Source organism: Caloenas nicobarica, chromosome 1 (assembly GCF_036013445.1).
Source record: "Caloenas nicobarica isolate bCalNic1 chromosome 1, bCalNic1.hap1, whole genome shotgun sequence".
Classification (NCBI taxonomy): domain Eukaryota; kingdom Metazoa; phylum Chordata; class Aves; order Columbiformes; family Columbidae; genus Caloenas; species Caloenas nicobarica.
The window spans coordinates 124,380,965-124,400,105 of record NC_088245.1 but is presented as its reverse complement, the minus strand read 5'-3'; the positions used below and the strand labels follow the sequence as shown (position 1 = coordinate 124,400,105).

Sequence of the window (19,141 nt, the reverse complement as noted above, 5' to 3'; positions counted from 1 at the left end):
GAATGAATTCCTTGTTTTGCTTGCATGTGCGGCTTTTTCTTTACCTATTAAACTGTCTTCATCTCAACCCACGAGTTTTCTCACTTTTACTCTTCCGATTCTCTCTGCCATCCCACCGGGGGAGTCAGCGACCGGCTGTATAGTGGCCCAGTTGCCAGCTGGGGTTGAACCACGACACCACCTCATCCATTTGGGCGCCCATTAAGGCAAATATTCTTATGAAACACTTGGAGCAGCACCACGCTCCACGAAGGAGGCAGGGGATCAGCAAGCGCTTTCGCAGCTTTCTGCCGAGACTTCCCTCCATAACAAGCATCATTGGGCTGGGCTAGATGATCTCCAGAGGTCCCTTCCAACATAAACCATTCTGTGACTCTGCGAGCAAAGATTTAGCAGGGGGCGGGGCGGGGGCGTGGCGAGGCGGTGCACAGAAAGCGAAAGAAGAGCGGAAAGCGCGTCCCGTCGGTGCGGGCGGGAAGCTGTGCTTCGGCAGGGCAGCCTCCGGCTGCCGGGCGAGGCGCAGACGCCGCTCTGGGTGAAGCGGTGCCCTGACGCCGGGACCCAGCGGACACCGTCCCTCGACGGACGGCAACTCCCCCTTCCCCGGCCGGGCGGCGGGGGCGGGCCGAGCCGCCCCCCCTCCGCCATTTCCCGTTAGGCGCCCCCACCCGGCACCTCTCCCTCGGCTTGACCCGGGAGCCGTGGGGAGCCGTGGGGAGCCGGCGCCGAGCGGAGCTGCAGGGATGGCGTCTGCTGCGAGGTACGGCTGGGATGGCGGCGGCGTGGTCCCCCCGCTTTCCCTTAGTGGGCTGTCGCCCGTGTGGCGGCGGGGGGGGGGGGCCCGTCTGTGGCGGGGGGGGGGTCGGGGCTGCTCCGTGAGAGCAGCCGGAGCGAGGGCTGGGGCGGCCCCCGCCCGCCGCAGGGCCCGGGCGGGCCGCGCCGTGCTCCCCGCCGTGCTCCCCCAGCGAGGGAAGGCGTCTGCGGGCGGCAGGCCTGGCTTCCCGGGCCGCGCTCGGCGGCGCCGGGGTTTCCTGGAAAAGCGGCCGGTCTGTGCCAGCGCTTTGGTGGGCGAGTTGTGGAGGCCGCTCTTGGCTGAAACCCGTGTCGCCGCGGCACGTTTCGGCGTTAATACCTGCTGGATCGCGCTTAAAACCGGCCGGTTATTCCAGTGGTTTCTTCGGCGTTGTTGCTGAATGCAAAATTATCCCTAGCGGTAGTCTGTGAGGTGCGTTGTAGCTGGTTTGGACGCAGGTAATCTTGTAACTCAAGACAGAAATTTGTAAGGAAAAAAAATACGCATCCGTAGGCTTTGGCAGCGCTGCTTGTCCCAAATGCTGTGCCGCTGTCCCCCTCGCCGTGCTGGAGGGCACAGGGCAGCCGAGGAGCCCGTAGGTTTGTTTCAGTGTTGTGTGTCCTGCAGTGGTTCCTCCAGGGGCATGTCCAGCTCACCAGGGGCACCGCTGGCAGTGGATGGAAAACCGACTCCTGGTTAATGGATTTTTACGGTTAAGTGATTTTGATATCCTTAGAAGCGACTTATCCAAAGTCCCCGAGCAAAGCCAGGGATAGAGTGTGGGCATAACATTACAACGCACAGCGCAATTCCCTAACACACGTGCATTCTGTATGAACATCAATCCATACATTGTACTACCTGTGTAGGTCTAGAACATACTGCTCCTGACATTTCTGCCTGAAACATCTGCTGTGGTGTCTCTCTGTCAATATTCAGATAAGCAGATTTCTATAAATAATTATGCCATCTGTTTGTTTCAAAGAATAGTGTGTCTTCTGTACTGATGTGGCACTTTTGTGAAATACAAGCCAGTGACTTTCAAAACTTCGAAGCCTGCTTTTTTTTTCCCTGATTGGAAGCAAATGCAAAACGACTCAGCCTGAATCTTTGTTAAAAATGAGCTGCCAGTGAAGATGACGTGGAAGTGTGAAGCTAGGTTTTTAAAGTGCTGGGGGCTTCGGGCAGCTCCCAGGGAAGCTGTGAGCCGAGGCTTATGAGGTGAGGGGAGGCCGGACTCACTAGTAATTCCATGGCTTCTCTCCAGGGATTGCTGAGGCTCTGAAGAGGAAGAGTCCCAAAAGCTAATCAGAGTTTTGACAGAAATGCTTTTCCCATGGAATTTACCCCGGAATGTCACTGGCATTGGTAGACCTGCAGAGGACATCCAGATTTAGACAGCTGTGCAAAGTCAGAGATAAGCCTGTTCTGTCACATTTTTCTTCCATATTCTAAGGTGCTAAACACATAACTTGGCTTTGAATATGCACCATGTAAGATACGTGTATTGTTCAGTACACAGAGCAATACATGGGTCACTTCAGATTCGAAGAGTGGGATAGTTGTTATTCATGACAGCACATACAGCAAGCATCGAAGGTACGCAAATACATCTATTGCATAATACTAGATATGGTGTGCTTTGAACAGGTCTTGTGATCAATTGCCAGGATTAAGACATGAAGGAAATACTTTGCTAAGCGAATTCAGGATCCTCAAAGTTTTCCCCTTAAGAGAAAATTTTGAACAGCCTGAAAAATCAGATCTTGCAGGTGTAACGTGTGAAAGTAACATTGTTTGGTTTTAGGTTTCTGTGTGACTTCTGAACAAAGCTGGTAACATTGTTGAAGTAGAAAGATTTTTTTTTCTACTTGCGTAATCTGGAAGCTTGATCTGAATGAGAAAGTCAAACTATTTTATTTTCTGTCACATTTACTAGTGCAAAAACTAAATGGAATTGATAGATACGTGTGACTCAATAGCTTTCCAGTTTGCTGATATCAGTGATAAAGATTTTGTAACTAGTAAATCTTATCTTCTTATCCGTAATCTATAATTTTGATTGAAAAGAGGAAGCCTGTTATTTTGTGTCTCCTAAATATTCCTCAGGCTTGAATGAATTAGTAAAATGAACCAAACAGAAATGAAAATAATATTTTCTTTGCCGGTGGAATTATGATTATCAGTTGCACAGGTAAAGGTCCTCAACATTTATCCAGTGACTTCCTATAGTCATGCTAGAACTTTGAGCAGAGAAAGGTTGACATCTCAGTTAAGGGGTTTTTTCAATTCATCTGATTTTAACATACTGTGGTGTTTGACCATCGTATGCTTTGTCATGATTTAAAATTTTAAGCTGTTTTGTTTTGCAGAGAAAACAATTTAAGTTGTATTTTAAAATAATTTAAAACCCAATTTATTTGTGTTAAACCCAAGGAGAAGATTATTTGGAAACAGTTATACCCTTGCCCAGCCATCTGTAGATTCACAGCTGTTCTTCTGTCCTTTGCCTGTAATTTAAAACCAGATCCTGTGAATATTAATGCTGTGTGGAAAATAGAGTAAAATAATAACTTCAAGGAGAGAGAATATTTTAATAGATTTTATGTATTAAAAAATTGTAACATAAATTTCATAACTTCCTTATAATTTTTTTTTTCTGAGGTCCCTCTTGATCTGCCTGCTTTCTGGAAACATTTTTTACAACAGTGGTGAGTTCTTGCAGTATTTCATATAGAGCCAAACAATGTTTATTTTCATTGTATTTAATAGGTTGGAGTGAGTGGCATAGAATTTTCAGATGGTGTCTTCATGCAAAATTAATGCAATTAATCATACAATGCTTCCTGTATTTATTTGAAACAGTAAGAGCTCTTTCCATGTGAAAAAAGGAAAGTGCTGTAGTCATAGAATTGCCTGTCTAACCTGAGGATCCTTGCCCCTCCTCACCCCTGGCAGTAACCATTTCAGTACCACTGCCTCCCCCAAAACACTGAAGAAATTAAAATAATGCTTTGTACATAGACCTCATTTTACTTGCAAGTAATTTACAAAGGTGATTTGCTGAATGGGATTGTTTTTAATTTATTTGCAGGTACAGAAGCAAAATGTTTATTTTGCAATGAGTAGGTTATATTTCTTAATCACTACGGAAACACTGATGGATGGACTAATGCGTTTTTATCAAATCGGTGAGTTGCTTGTACCTTTTTATTGTAAGAGGAGTAGTACTGCGAGTTTTCTCTAATGCTACTTCTGAGTTACTGAAGTAATATACTGTCATCTTATTACAGAGCTCTCCCTGGAATAATTTGCAGAATCAAGAATCTAATGTATTATATTTTACATACTCCATTCTATACATAAACCATGATTCTCCTATAGGAAAGAAAGAACATACTGCTTTGTCCCTCTTGAAATGTACAGTTAACTCTTAGTTGGGCGTGTTGTTTTTCATTTCTTGTTCCACTTTTTTCAGGACTTCTTAGCTTCTGGATTAGCAGGTACAACAAACATAGTTTGTTGGCTGAGCAGTAGTTGTACTGGGAAGTTGTTTTGATAGGATAATTTCATTCTGTAAAAAGGATAAGATGGTAAAGAAGATTCCCTGTTCAGTTTACAGACCATCTTTATTTCACCAGTCTTAAGTTTCCCAGTTATTTGCTCTAAGATTTTTTTCTTGTCTGTGTCTCTTACATAGGAGTGTAACCTATGAAGTTTTGCAACTCTCTGAACTATCTTTGCTAAACATGTTCATTGAAACAACATTCTGAGACAAATGAACAGACTTTGATTTTCATAGGGGAGAGGCATTTAAAAATCACAAATATGGACAGAGTAGAAAAATATTTATGTCAACAGGAAAACCATCAGCAAGACAGCTGGCACATGTGAAGTGGCTGGCATAAGAGAGAATGGCAAAAGACTGTTTGCATCTCTGAATCCAAAGGGCTTTCTCCAAGGAAAGTGTGTCATTACTGGAGGCTGTGCACTGACACTATCTGTTTCTATAATGGGAATATCTTAATGTGCTAAAGGCTATGTGCCTGTTGGGAGAAGGGAGGATTCCTGCCACAATTGATTACAAATCTGAGCTTGTGTTCAGATAAGGAAAAACAACTGGTAAAGTATTGCTTTGTTATTCATGCCACTGGATGTTTTTTTCCAGGTAGGTGGTCTGTTACCATATGGCAGGAAATCAGTTTTTCTACTTTTAACTGCACTTCTCTAAGGGACCTTTATTTAGTAGTAACACAGAAGAACAACTGCAAAAGGAAGACATGCAAGAGAGAGGATGTCTGTGGTTTGAATTGCAAAATGAAGCTTGAGAGAGATGGGTTTTTTGTCTTGTGGAAATATGTTTGCTGCATGCGCAGCTCAAGTGAGCCACTTAATCTCTTTGCATCTAGTTTCAGAAGGGATGCTAGGTGCATAGTTTAACATTTGTAAGACAGATGTCCGAAGAGACAGATGTGTAAGAGATACGTGGTGAAGTATCCGTCCCAAATTATTTCAACAAACTTAGGTGCCTAAGTGTATTTGTGTGTGCTTCTGTGTGTGCCCACTGCTAATGAAATGGCAACTTTTTAAGCCAGTTCTCTGTAGCCATAAAGATTCTGTGCAGGTATCTCTTTATTTAATTAGTTAGAGCAGGAAATTTTCTTCTTTCCTCTTCCGGTACTCTCTGCAACAGTAGACAAGGATCATAACTGCGTTAGGAAATTCTCCCACTGTGTCTGGGACATGGAAGTTCCCACTGACCCACTACCGTTGTGAATCCCCTCTAATTTACCAGGAACATATATTCTGTTACCATGTTTCACATAGCTGGGAGTTAGACCAATTGACCTCCAGAATCCTTTCCAACCTCAGCCCCTCTCTGATAGTCCTTCCTATCCATTATTTGTAGATCTCCATAAATATAGTTTTAATTTTTTATAAGGTGTGTCCCAGATTTCTTTTTTCACAGTCATTCTTATGGTGGCACATCTTGTTGACACATCAAGTAGTTCTCTAATATTATTTTTCATAGTATGTCACTTGAGAACCTCAGTTGTGGACCAGAGTGCTACTGTGTTAGTTGCTGTTCAAATGGAAACTCAAAGATATTCCTCATGCTGCAGAAGTTACCATTCTAAGTGAGATGAGAAGAATAAAATAACATATTAAGGAAGTATTAACAGTTCAACAGAGGTATCAGGCCAGTGGTGGTTTGGGTATTGACATATTTTTGGGTAGAAGGTTTAGGTGTCCAGGCAAAAGAGAGTTCATGGAGAAGAGTTCTGGGGAAAATAATGAAGCAATTTGCAGATATTTCCAGGGAGTTCATCTAAAGCATGAGCAAAAGCATGCATGTTTGAACTTACACTAATAATTTCTTTGGCCAGCTGAGTATGGGAGTTGGCATCTCATCAATAAGAGGATATGTCACAAAATGCCTTTAAAATGACAACAGGAAATTTGTATTTGTTGCACTCAGAAAGCAAAGGGGAGCTAAAGCATCATGAGAAAAAAAATAGAAGGGTCAGAACAATAATTTCAAGGGTGTTTTGGAGTACTGTGCTAAAAAGTTATGAATGATGCAGGACTGGGCTGGTCAAGGAAAATAATTCTGGATACAGTGAGAATCTGGATGAATGAACAGTCTCTTACGGAGGTTATACAAGAAGATGTGGGGACCTTTAGAATGTCAGGATCCACAAGAAGGCTGGATTCAAGAGATTACTTGGACAGTAGGCCTGGCTGATGGGCTGAATATGGCCTTAACCATGCCCTGTGATAGAAGTATTGCAGCATCTGTTGGTGTCTTTTTTTTTTTTCTTTTTTTTTTCCCTTTTGCAGGCAAATAGACTGCTGTAAACATCCACAGGGAAATGTTACAGAAACAGGACACAAAATAGAGGGGGAATTATGAAATAGAGCCTGAAATAGGGAGTTACAGGAGTTAGCTGTCTGAAGACAGTGAGTTACATACCAAAGTTGTTAAACTACAGCCTCGAGGACTCCCCACATTTAGCAAAGAAGAACATGTGTGAAGAAGATTCAGTAACAGTATCTTTTCCCAGGCCAGTTGTAAGATTCCTATTGTGACTTAAAATGGTGTTTAATAGACAGAGCGAGCTACCCGGAATATAGTCAGAATCCTCTAAGACAATATTCAATAAGAACATCTTAAGTACATTTATTCACACTGAGTCTTGAACCCTGTCTAGTGGGGATCAGCATAAGCCTGAACCACAGGGTAGTTATCAAAGAACTAGCTCCTAGGAGCCTTGAATAAATGACAGATGCTGGAAGGGGACATCTGGGGAAGGAATATACTCTGGGGAAGGAATATACTTTGGGGAATGAGGGGACAGCGGAGGCAAGTGGTAGGAAGGAGGTGTGAAGGAAAGAAAGAGTTCCACTGAGGGAATGCTGAGTATTGTCTCTAATTGTTACAAATCAGTATTGCCAATAGTAAGATAATAATAAGATATTGTAGACATACAAATGCATTAATGCGTGGTTTCATTTTCTAGTGTATGTCAGCATTCTGTCTACGGCTTGTTGGAGCTTGCCTGGTAAGAGTTTTTGTCTTTCAAATGCTTTTCCTAACACAGTTCCAAAAAAAAATTGCATATTCTCACCGAGCATGAATTTAAAACTTTATGCTTTTCAGAGAAATAACATAAGTATAATACAGGAGGACAGTCCTTTGCATTGTTGTTTCTATTGTGCTGAACTCTGTTCTGTGGTTGCTTTATTTAGGGGCAAATATTGGGCTGCTCTAACTGGGCTTATTGGTTAGAATTGTTGCAGTCTCACATTTTGTTGCCATTCATATTGGTGGGTTGTGTCTGTTTGTTTCCTTTCTCTTTCTAGAAAGTGGTCCACCTCACAACCCACAAATGGAATCTCGCAATTTTCAGCACATTTTGTCCTGGCAGGCAAAAAGCAATCCAACTGTGCCAATGTACTATCGTGTGCTGTATGCTGACCGCAGGCAAGTCTTATTTTAGAAGACACAAATTTTGCTTTTAACATTTATCAACTCAACATACTAAGACTGGAGTTTTCTTGTTTATTTGCCTGTTTTTCCACTCAAAAATGCCCCCTCCAATACTTTCTTGTATCAGAGAATCCAGACAGATTATTTTGATCTTCCTTTAACTTGTTTTGTTTTACAGGAACTGGAAGACTGCTAAACAATGTTCAAATATTACACAGCTCTCCTGTAATCTGACAGAAGATTTTGAAGACATTCGCACTGAGTATTCTGCATTTGTTCAGAGCTTCATAGGAACTGAAGTATTCAATTCTTCTGTACTTCGTTTTATGCCTCTTACTGACAGTAAGTTCTGTGTCTGCATTTGTTCATTATAGTAGTTTTAATTCATAGCCGATGTATAAATGATATACTGCTAGCTTTACGGTAAGACACTTCAGACTAACTTGGTTGGTAGCTTATTCCTTTATATAAGACAATACGAATTTGTATATAATCTATCGCATATCAGTTACAAGACATAGAATATATAGAGAGCTTTCTAAAATTAGTGGCTACAGCAGTTCTGCTAAATGGACAATGCTCTGGTTTTGAAATACAATATATACATATAAATATAGAGGAAACAGCATTGTGTCAAGCATTGACAAGCACAAAGTAAAAGTCTCTAAGCGCATAGGATATGTAACTTTAAAAAAAGCAACATTGTTTTCATCTTCAAGTAGTCAGTGCTAAGAGTTTAAGAAATACATGTCTGCACTAGGTATAGAGGAAGAGATTTACGTGTTTGTTCATCAGCCTGCTCTTTTCCCTTTCCTTGCTGAAAGAAGATGTTTACTAGCTGTGACATATTCTAACACCAGAGGTGGCTTCCCCCTTAGTTGTGCTTAGTATTCAGTTTTGAAGTAACAGACAGAGGAACAATTGGAGGACCATAGAGGAAAAATAGGTCATGTTACCCCTGAATTCAGCACAGAGGTAGCTGCTGCTATGTCCACTTAGAGGCTCATAAATGATGAAAAATTGGGGGGGATGGAGAGAATAGCCACAAAGATTTGAGAACATCCTCTGTGGTGGAGGCCTGCAGTCTTGCATTGATCATGTCGTAATTTAACCCCAGCTATCAACTAAGCCCCCCACAGATGCTCACGCGCTCCTCCTAGTGGGATGGGAGAGAGAATTGGAACAGTAAAAGTCAAAAAACTCATGGGTTGATATAAAGACTGTTTAACTGATATAAAGACTGATATATTTAACTGATATAAAGACCGGTAAAGAAAAAGCCGTACGCACAAGCAAAGCAAAACAAGGGATTCATTCACCAGTAACCGTCGGCAGGCAGGTGTTCAGCCATCTCCAGGACAGCAGGGCTCCATCACACATAATGGTGACTCAGAAAGGCAAACACCATCACTCTGAATGTCCACCCCTTCCTCCTTCTTCCCCAACTTTATACGCTGAGCATGATGTCATATGATGCGGAATATCCCTTTGGTCAGTTGGGGTCAGCTGTCCCAGCTGTGTCCCCTCCCAGCTTCCTGTGCACCCCCAGCCTGCTCGCTGGTGGGGTGGTGTGAGAAGCAGAAAAGGCCTTGACTCTATGCGAGCACTGCTCAGTGATAACTAAAACATCCCTGAGTTATCCACACTGTTTCCAACCCAAATCCAAAACCGAGCGCCATACTAGTTACTTGTATCAGAACTATTGTGTCCAGCAGGACTAGTGAAGTGATTGTCACCCTGTACTTGGCACTGGTGAGGCTACATCTCAAATCCTGTGTTCAGTTTTGGGCCCCTCACTACAAGAAAGACATTGAGGTGCTGGAGAGAGTTCAGAGGAGGGCAACGAAGCTGGTGAGGGGCCTGGAGCACAAGTCTGATGGGGAGCAGCTGAGGGAACTGGGGCTGTTGAGCCTGGAGACCTTATCACACACAGTTTTCCAACATTCCTACTTCTTTCCTGTGTTGGAGGAAGGAAGATCTTAGGCTCGATTCACTAGTGAAGTTCCTCTGATTTTGATGGATGTGCGGTTTTGGAGAGAGGGCACATTTAGTGTGCATGGCTCTTCAAAGACATCAATGTTCCAAGGACATGAACTTGAGACATTACTTTGTACTCAGTGGAAGTCTCACAGAAGTGTAACTATGTTTCTCTAGGTCCTCTGTCTACTGTCAGTACAGTTTTTGGTCTTGGGAGCTCAGCTGTCAAGTTTAGACCTACAGCCTTCCTTGCAGACTGTATGCATGTGTGCAGGGCTACACACCAGAGTCTTCACAATCTTCTACAAAGGTTCCTTCCAGAGTGTGACTAGAAGATAATAACGAGCAAGAAAGTAATCAGCTTTTCCGATCCATTAACCTCAGCTTCCCTCTCAAATAAATACAAAGCTTACATCTCTGTGGAGCTGAAGCAAAGACTCTGTCACCTTTCTGCTTCTTCCCTCCCTTCCACTGCTTTCTGTTTTTAAAATCAAGTCATGTGGGAAAAGATGGTTTGACTGTGGAACTTAAATGTTGCAAGGCCTTGTGGATTTACAAGAGTGGCATACACTGGAATCTGATTAGTCAGCTATATATCTGTCACCGAAATAGAACTGGTACTGAATAGTAATACGTAGTGTATGTTTTTTCCATAATTTTCTTTTTACTTTTCTTTTTTTTTTTTTTTTCAATAGCACGCCTAGGACCACCAGAAGTTAATATCAGTTCCTGTCTAAACTGTATAAATGTCACCATAAAGCTGCCAACCTCTCACTTCAGAAAAAATGGAAAGCTGCTGTCTTTAATTCATATATATAATGTGCTTTATTATAATATAACACTGAAAACTCTTGATGGAGAGCATAAGGTAGAGAACTTTTTGTTTTATTTGTGCTTTAGGGAAGGAATTCAGAAAGCATAAAATGGCTCGGGTTAGCAGATTCATGGAAGCAAATATGTGAATAGAAGATACTTCAAAGAAAACAAAGAGAATGGCCAGCATAATCTTAGCTTCCTTTTACTGCAGAGTAGCAGACCTAGAAGAGGAATACTAAAGCACAGGGCACTGGCTTGAGTGATTATTCTCTGGGAAAACAAGAGAACAACAGTTCAGCAAAAACTACTGGCAGGTGTATGCACAGCTAATAGGAAAGTATGTTCAGAAAGCAGTTCAGTGGTTTTCTGTCAAACTGGAAAAATGTATGCGGTTAGTTTCTGAGACAACTTATGCTGGGTCTGGTGCTATTTAAATTTTTTTTTTTTTTGGTATGCTGAAATAGGTAGATAAGAGTGATTGAAACTTAAGACGATCCTCACAAAATTGAGAAATAATCTTAAAATAATAGGAGATAATTCAATAAGAATCAACTCAAGACATAACACTTAAGAATAATTGTCTGTTTAATAAGCAGTGGTAACAGCTACATAGGCAGCAGTTTTGTCAGGAAGGATGAAACCATTCTATATCATTATAAGCTAAACATGACTTTCTTGTTGCCAAGATATTAAAAAATCGTATCTTTGCATACTTTGTACTTGTAAAGCCTACCTACCCCACACCAGTCTGGAGTTCAGAAGAGGCACAGACCAGCTGAGCAGGATTCAAAAAGGAACAGTGAGGACTGTGGGGGATCTTGACATGTGACCTGTGAGGAAATGCTGGAATAATAGGAGACCACTTAGTGTAAGCAAGCAAAGCACAGTTAGATGCCGGGAGCTCTGAGTATGTAAACATTTACTACAGAAAAGGAGGAAATAAACTATTCACTGTGACCAAAAACAGTGAAGGGAAAATGGCAGTTGCGCAGACTTTAGGTTAAACATTGAGAGAGACATTGATACGTGGGCTGGCAAAGCATTGGAATAAGTTGCCTAACTAGAGCATGGGCTGCCTGTACTGGAAGTTTTGAACAGCGGATCAGAGAGGTACCTGTTGGGAATTTAATCTAACTCATTCTGTCATGAATCACAGAAGAAGAACCACAACTTGCCTGCCATGGATATTTTCCCCCTGATTCCTGAATCAGAGTATTACTTGCAGTTTCATATCTGTAGAATCTATGTAAAGCTACTTCAAGGGGACATATAGTGACCAACAGTTGGAGACAGAGGGCAATTTCTCTTTGATAATAAGATATTTCACAAACAGGCATAAGGTAGGCATCTTGACATCAGCTAGAACTAGAAATGAAGCAGTTGTCTAGCTAAACTGCTGAGTTACTGTGTCAGTTCTTGCAGTTTCACATGCTACTGCATTTCTCCCAAATAGCCATAATGTTTTATCAGTTGCTGGGTACCTCTTTTTAGGCCAATAGCTAATTTTAAAACATTGTCTTTCATGACAGAGGCCACATGAGAAGACCACTAAAGAAATTTTTAGTACTGTCATTGGAGAATTGTATCCAAGTAGAAATTACTGTGTGTCTGTTACAGTCACTGCATCTCTAAACAAACATTTCATCACATCAGACTGGAAATGTATAACTGCAGACTCTGTAGCTCAACAAGGTAACTGTGCTGTGATGCAGGAATGGATTGTCTGTCTTGATTATGTGCAAGTGTTTTCTTTTTACGTAGGATTAATTGATTTGTTAATCTTCCTAAGAATAATAAGAGAGAAAGTACCTTCTGAGTGATAAAGACTGTGGGGAGTTATAAGTGAAATATAAAAACCCATCCACTTTGGGGCTATAACTCTATTGTTAATCCCGTGAGCCATGCAAAAAATAGTTATCAAAGAAGGTGTAATTTCCTTTATAGTTCCTGAATCTAATTTGAGACTTGGTCTTGTTTTGACTGTAACTAGATGACCTCCAGAGAGGTCTAACCAAAATTATTCTGTGATTGTAAATAGCTGTTCTGAATGTGAAATGAGAAATGCGGTCACTGGAAACTTCATTCATATATGTTTTATTTGTTTTTTTCACTTGCAGGTTATAATATGCTTACAATCGCAGGTGCTGTATGTTTTTCACTGATATTAGGTGCTGCCCTGAAGTATATGCATGCAGGAGGTTATATTCTTCTAAAAACATCACTTCCATGTACCTTGGTATGTAATAATTCTCATATTTAACTTTCCTGGTTGGGAGGAGGTAGTTTGCCATCTGAATCTTCTAATCCTGTGCATTAGGTGCAAGTTATGTAAGTGCATATAATCTTTTAATTTGCAGTTTACCTATGTCAAAGAGAGTCTATAGGCTGCCAAATCTTGCCCATTCTGCGGAACAAGTATTCAGTCTTTTTCAAAACCATTTCTTGCTACGTCTGTGACAAATTACTAACAGAGATAGAGATGTGATCATTCCACCCTACTTAGCACTTATCAGGCCACATCTGGAGTATTGTGCCCAGTTCTGGTCCCCACAGTGCAAGAAAGATATGGAGAGACTAGAGAGGGTCCAGAGGAGGGCCATGAAGATGAGCAAAGGGCTGGAGAACCTGCCCTGTGAGGAAAGACTGAAGAAGTTAGGTCATTTCTCCCAGAGAATAGAAGGCTCAGGACATAGCTCATTACAGCATTCTAGTACTTCAAGAGCAGCTACAAACAGGACAGAGGTTCTCAAGGCAATGGGTAGAAGTTGTACCATGGGAGGTTTCATCTTGATATAAGAGACTTTTTTTTTTTTTTTTTTATAGTGAGGACAATTAATCCAATTAATCACTGGAACAACCTCCTCAAGGATGTGGTAGAGTCCCTATCACTGGAGGTTTTCAAGATGTGATTGAACAGGGTCTCATCTAGGCTCCCTCTCCCATGAAACGTTGGACCAGATGGTCTTTTGAGGTCCCTTTTCTATGATTGTATGAAGTTAGAAGGGGTAAGCAGTAGTGAAGGGGAGAGCCCCCCACCCAAAAAAACCCCAAACTTTAAATGAACTCTCCATGGTATACAGAAGCAGCCTAGGTCCTGCAGAAGAGCACCCAGCATAGGACAATTAACCTCTTGCCCTTTGAAAATTATATGTAAATTCTTCCTGCAGCAGATTAGTTTCTTCTGCTATCTGAGCCAGGGTGGTAACTCCAACACAAAAAACCTGCTGCAGTTCTTAAGTGAAGTGCATAGCAAGAAGACCTGTTCTCCACCAAGGATGCTCTGAAAATATTTGGGAGCAATGTGTTCTTACGGCTCCTTAGAAAAGCAATTTCTGGCACAATTCGTCTCCATTATTTCACCCTGCAGCATTGTGCTCCTCTCTAAAAACAAAACAAATTACCTCTGTAATATCTTCCCATTTATTACCCCAAAAATCACAGTGTTCCTTGAAGAATTGAAGATACTTTAGCTAGGTCCCTAGTTGCTGGAGTTTAAAGGCATTTTGAGAGACTCTAAAACTGGAAGCAAATATTTTAAACTTCAAAGTCTTTATCATGTTTCCTTAGGAAAGCAAGGTTAAAAGACAAAAGGTAGATTTAAGACCCAGTTTGGTATAGGCATATTGTTCATGTCGTAATGCATAAAAATGGCCTAGAGTTGGGAGTTTTGGTCTCATTATCCCCCAAAGATGGCCCAGCTTTTTTGTCACATCTGGAGAAAAACACAGTCACTGTTAATTCTCTAAGACTCTTTTTTTTCCTAAAGCTATGCTTTATTGTTACTATCTACAAAAGGAGTTAAGGACAGCATGTGAGAAGTGCTAAAAGTAAAAGTTCAGCATCCTGGTAAAGCCAGATCTGGATGGTTGTTGGAAATGGTCTCACACACAACAAATAAGAACTTACTCTCCATTCTCCTCAACAAGGAGACAAAGGACAGACCATCAAAGACCTTTGTAGAGATGAGACACTGCTTTGAGGAAGCAGTCTTTAAAGCATGTCTGCTTTGTAACATCAACAGTAGCTTCTCAGTCGAAGGAAAAATCCTCTTACTGAAATCAGATATACCTTGCAGGTCCCCAACCTTCCAGTTTCACATGTATCTCATACCACAGACTGGGATGCAGTTGTGTGCGGATATGTTCCTGCCAGAAAAGAATCCTAGTTGTCAGTTCCAGAACTGTTACTAGCAAGTTCAGGATCACTTCTGTGGGTAGCCTGATGTCTGCCTTCCTTCTCCAGTCCCAATAATGATTTATTACTGCATTCTGTTATCAACAGGCATTAGTGAAAAGGATATCTGATAGTGGAACACTTACTAGGAAAAGAGGATATTTATATGCAAGTTATCTCTGCCAGAGCTGGCATAGTATCTTAGAAACCAAGTCCTGGACCAGGCTGTCATTACCTACAGAAATACTGGAGTTGGATGAAAACAAAAACCAAAGGAAAAGAAACAATATAGCTCTGGAAGAAAATCATTGGTGTTGGTTGAGGCTGAGGGGGGAATCTTATTTACGCTTATAAATATCTCAAGGGTGGGTGTCAAGAGGATGGGACCAGACTCCTTCCAGTGGTGCCCAGTGATAGGATGAGGGGCAACGGGCACAGACTGGAGCACAGGAGGTTCCGTCTGAACATGAGGAGAAACTTCTTTACTTTGAGGGTGCCAGAGCACTGGAACAGGCTGCCCAGAGAGGTTGTGGAGTCTCCTTCTCTGGAGACATTCAAGACCCAGCTGGACACATTCCTGTGTGATCTGCTCTGGGTGAACCTGCTTTAGCAGGTGGGTTGGATTAGATGATCTCCAGAGGTCCCTTCCAACCCCAACCATTCTGGGATTCTGTGGGGTAAGGGGGCAGATGGGCATATACACAAGGCAGACACTACCTGCCTCACCTGCAAATGCTAAGCTATTCTCAGTAGTCACATACAGTGGTTGACAAAAAAACCTCCATGTTTAAGGAAGAGTACTTAAGGAAGGAAGAAAGGTAATGGTAATATATCACTCAAATTGTTCCAATATTTTGAATAAAATAATATTTCTTTGACTTTTCCTGTGATCAAATGTCATGTTTTAGCCAATTTGAGACCAGCTTCCCCAAGCACTATTTTTATATTTTAATAGAAAGAGACTGAACTGCCACTAAATTTCAAGCAAAAATAACAACATTCCTGGGACTTGTTTCTATCCATTTTTGCTTGCTTCCTTTTATTTTATAGTCTCTGACTTCTTTTACATTTACTTATATGGGTTTTTCCAGCATAAATTATTTTCTACAAAAATATGCTGAGCAGATTGGTATCAACTTTTTCCAGGACTTCTTTCCCCCTGTTTCTGTCCTACCTTCATCTCCGTAAGATTGCTGAACATGACTTTGCCAAGTAGTGTCTAAGGTTAATTTTTTTTGTTGTCAACATTTTTCCTCCAATACTAGTCCTTAAAAGTGCAGAGTAAAACTGCAAAAATGTGACTTACGATGTTATATATATGTCTTTCCTTCAAATGGTACATTTCTAAAGGACATCAAAATTGATCATCTGTGCAAGTCTTCTCTTTTGCATAGTAATTGCAAGAGCTAATAGAGAGTTGCAAGACTCACCTCAGGTTTAAGATGTACTTGTAAAATGAGCTTCTAGTCTTAAAGATATCTCAAAAATTAGAATTAAAATGTTTCATGCTTGAGACACTGCTTGGCACTAGTGTCATTTCTTTGAGGCTGTCCAATGCTGTGTGCCTTGATTTGCAGTGAAGGCTGTCATATTTACAGGAATGGATAAGAAGGAATGATCCTAGATGGCCTGAACTCTGCAGAGAAAGCCAAAAATGTGGCACAGAAAGAATCATTTGTTTAACAACCTCATGACTGGGGATATTTTTTAAATTTATTTTTCTGTGCATGTGTGCAAATTTGGCTGATTTCTTTGTTTGGTTGGTTTTTAATTCATTTTGCTCTTTTAGGTATTCAACAGGACGTTAGCCTATCCACCTTGGACACCCAAATCTGAAGAAGTAGCCTCTGTAGAGATCATTTACAGAGAAGTTAAAAAAAAGGCAGCTGAATCCAGTAGTGGTGGTGTTAGTGATGAAGACGACAGTGACAGCGATGCCATAAGTAATCATGACTATACAAGGCGCGATATCTTAAGCAGAGTACCTCATTCCTCTGACGTGCCAAATGTATTCATGCAGTCCTCCACAAACAGTACATCTGATGACAGCAGCAGCCAGGCAAGTGAAAATCCAGACACTGAGCCAGAAGATTTTGAAGAGCATGAGATGGACGTTGAAGAAGACAAAGACACAAGTAGGGAGTTACTTAATCCTTTCTCCGAGGTAAATTGTGACTATTCTTCCAGGCAAAGGAACAGCGCTTGCTTTATCATTAGCTTAAAAACTGTGCTGTTGGGAGCCTCTGAAGAGAATGGGGATAGTTCTGCAGCTCTTCTTTCTGCCCAAGAAGATGAAGCTGACTGGCAATGTACTCGAGCTTTGGAAGCAAAACTCCTGGATAACACAGAAAGTGTGCAGAAACCATGCTGTCATAACAGCTCTCATGAATGGCAAAATTCCTCTCATTCTTCTGATGAAAGTGACTCATCAGATTCAGATATGGGCCAAAAAAATGAATATTTAAGAAGATGAATAAGTGAGAACCACTCTTTTATAACATACAAATTGGTATTGTCCAACATTATTTCTGGATTCAACATACAGATCTTGCCTCTTTTTTTTTAACGTTCTCTGAGTATATATATGAACACTGAAAATACGCAACATTCATTTTTAACAAATATTTCTGTGATAATTCCAGGTATGATTCAGGTTGGATTTTTCACAGAGAAACAGAAATGACTGTTTAGATGCAGCAGAAAGAGTAGTTATTTCATTTTGCAGTTTCATAGAATTAATACCTTCTAAATGTTCCAAAGTAAATATTTTTTGTAACTCAAGTGAGAAGTTAGTTTGTAGTACAGGGAGTTGTGAGTAGCTGGTCTCTCAACCAGGCTACTTTTTAATTTGAAAGGATTCTGCTATTATTCTTTAGCTCTGTTGATGGCTTACTCTGAAACTTGTTTTGCTGGATGATTGCTGTATTCATCTGAGAACTGATTTCTACATTTGTGCAGAGAAAGCTGATCAAGTGAAATAATGGGGGCAAAGATAAGAATACTCAATTTGTGAAGGAGTTCTCCTTACTGTGAAGGCATTAAATATACATTTTAATATTTTTTTTATATAATTTTGTACCATTACTGAATACTACACTTTTAAAAAATATTTTTGACATTTAAATGTTACTGCAGTGTACAGTTTAACTTTTGTGCTTCATGAAAAGAAAGATTTTCATATCCCTGTCTGAATTTTTACTGCGGCTTCTACATGCCTTGGAAAAGCTATGTGAGTTAACCTGCTAAGGATTTACTCCTTAGAGGAAGGCTTTTGGGTATCATGTAACTGAAAAATTCTTCTTTCACCTTGCATTCATCTGCTTAGGTATTACTTTCATGCCCACAAGCAGTTTCTGGCTGCCATGGCGGCCAAACATTCTTTTGGTCAGGATAGCTGACAGTAATTTTTTAAGGTGCTGGAATATATATTGCTGCTGCACTACTGTTAGGAACTAAGTAGGTGTGAGTACCTGACAGCTTGGATCTTGACAAGTTAATTATTGGCAGATTTATGCATCTGTAGAGTTAGTGATGAAGCTTCTGCTGACGCTGACCTGGTAATACTCTGCTGTTCCACTGTGGCAGAAGCCAGGGAAATTGCTCACATGTAAGTGGGCCGTGGGACTTTGCCCATCCCAGGGAAGGCCAAACTTGCCTTGTAGCCTCATTTGATAACAGGACGTGATACAAACAAAGGTATTGAACTCCCAGAAAGAGTGGCAAAAGTAATAGCTTGAGAGAAAACCCTTTTACTCTGTGAATAATATAACTGCTTCCCCTTCCTCCCCTTTTTTTTCCCCCTAAAGTTTATACTGGTTTTGATCAGGGACGCTCAATCTTCTCATAGTGGCATTGGCATCTTTGGTGCAGGGCAGATCCTGAAGTCAGAAGATAAACCTTTCCTCAGGTGACATTGTCTGCAGTGGGAGCTGCACTCAAGATCGGGTTAGACACTATGCATTATGTGATGTTTATGCATTATTTATTTATGCTCTTTATGCTGACCTCCCATCTCCTGTCTTCCCAGCTGGCATCTTTAGAGATGATGGGTATCCAAGCAGCCAGGCATCACTAAGATATTTCAAAACACAGCATCGATGACCAGCTTTCCAAACCTGCGGGAGGGTTCGGGTGCTGGCTACCCTCTTTCTGGAAAGGGGAACGCCGCCGTGGCGAACGGCGGAGGCTGTGGAGAAGTTAGGCTGAGCCGACCGCAGCGCGGATGATGTCCCAGCCTGCGGCCAGCCCCCTGGGCGGAGGGTGAAGTCCCGCAGGCGGGGGCGGCCACCGTGCCCGCACGCCGCCGCGTCCCGCCCCGCGCCGCCCCGCTCCGCCCCGTCGCGGCAATGCGGAAGAGTTTCGGGGCGGCCCCGCTCCCCCGCCTCCGAGGG

The 19,141-nt window shown here is 41.7% G+C and overlaps 1 protein-coding gene across 1 annotated transcript; it reads left to right on the top strand.

Moving 5' to 3' along the window:
- Nucleotides 1-465: 465 nt before the first annotated feature.
- LOC135996283 (interferon alpha/beta receptor 2-like) lies at nt 466-17,835 on the top strand. Its single transcript, XM_065648108.1, has 10 exons — nt 466-760; nt 3,458-3,504; nt 3,888-3,984; nt 7,315-7,356; nt 7,658-7,778; nt 7,963-8,126; nt 10,457-10,629; nt 12,107-12,269; nt 12,695-12,813; nt 16,540-17,835. The coding sequence occupies exons 3-10, from the start codon at nt 3,915-3,917 to the stop codon at nt 17,221-17,223; spliced, it is 1,536 nt and encodes a 511-aa protein (XP_065504180.1). The 5' UTR covers nt 466-760; nt 3,458-3,504; nt 3,888-3,914; the 3' UTR covers nt 17,224-17,835.
- Nucleotides 17,836-19,141: the final 1,306 nt, after the last annotated feature.

Bases quoted from the DNA above. Each gene is read 5' to 3' on its own strand.
- LOC135996283 (XM_065648108.1), top strand. From the start codon at position 3,915: ATGAGTAGGTTATATTTCTTAATCACTACGGAAACACTGATGGATGGA. The intron at 7,357-7,657 runs GTAAGAGTTTTT...TTCTCTTTCTAG, and splicing joins GGCTTGTTGGAGCTTGCCTG to AAAGTGGTCCACCTCACAAC. The intron at 8,127-10,456 runs GTAAGTTCTGTG...TTTTTTCAATAG, and splicing joins TTTTATGCCTCTTACTGACA to CACGCCTAGGACCACCAGAA.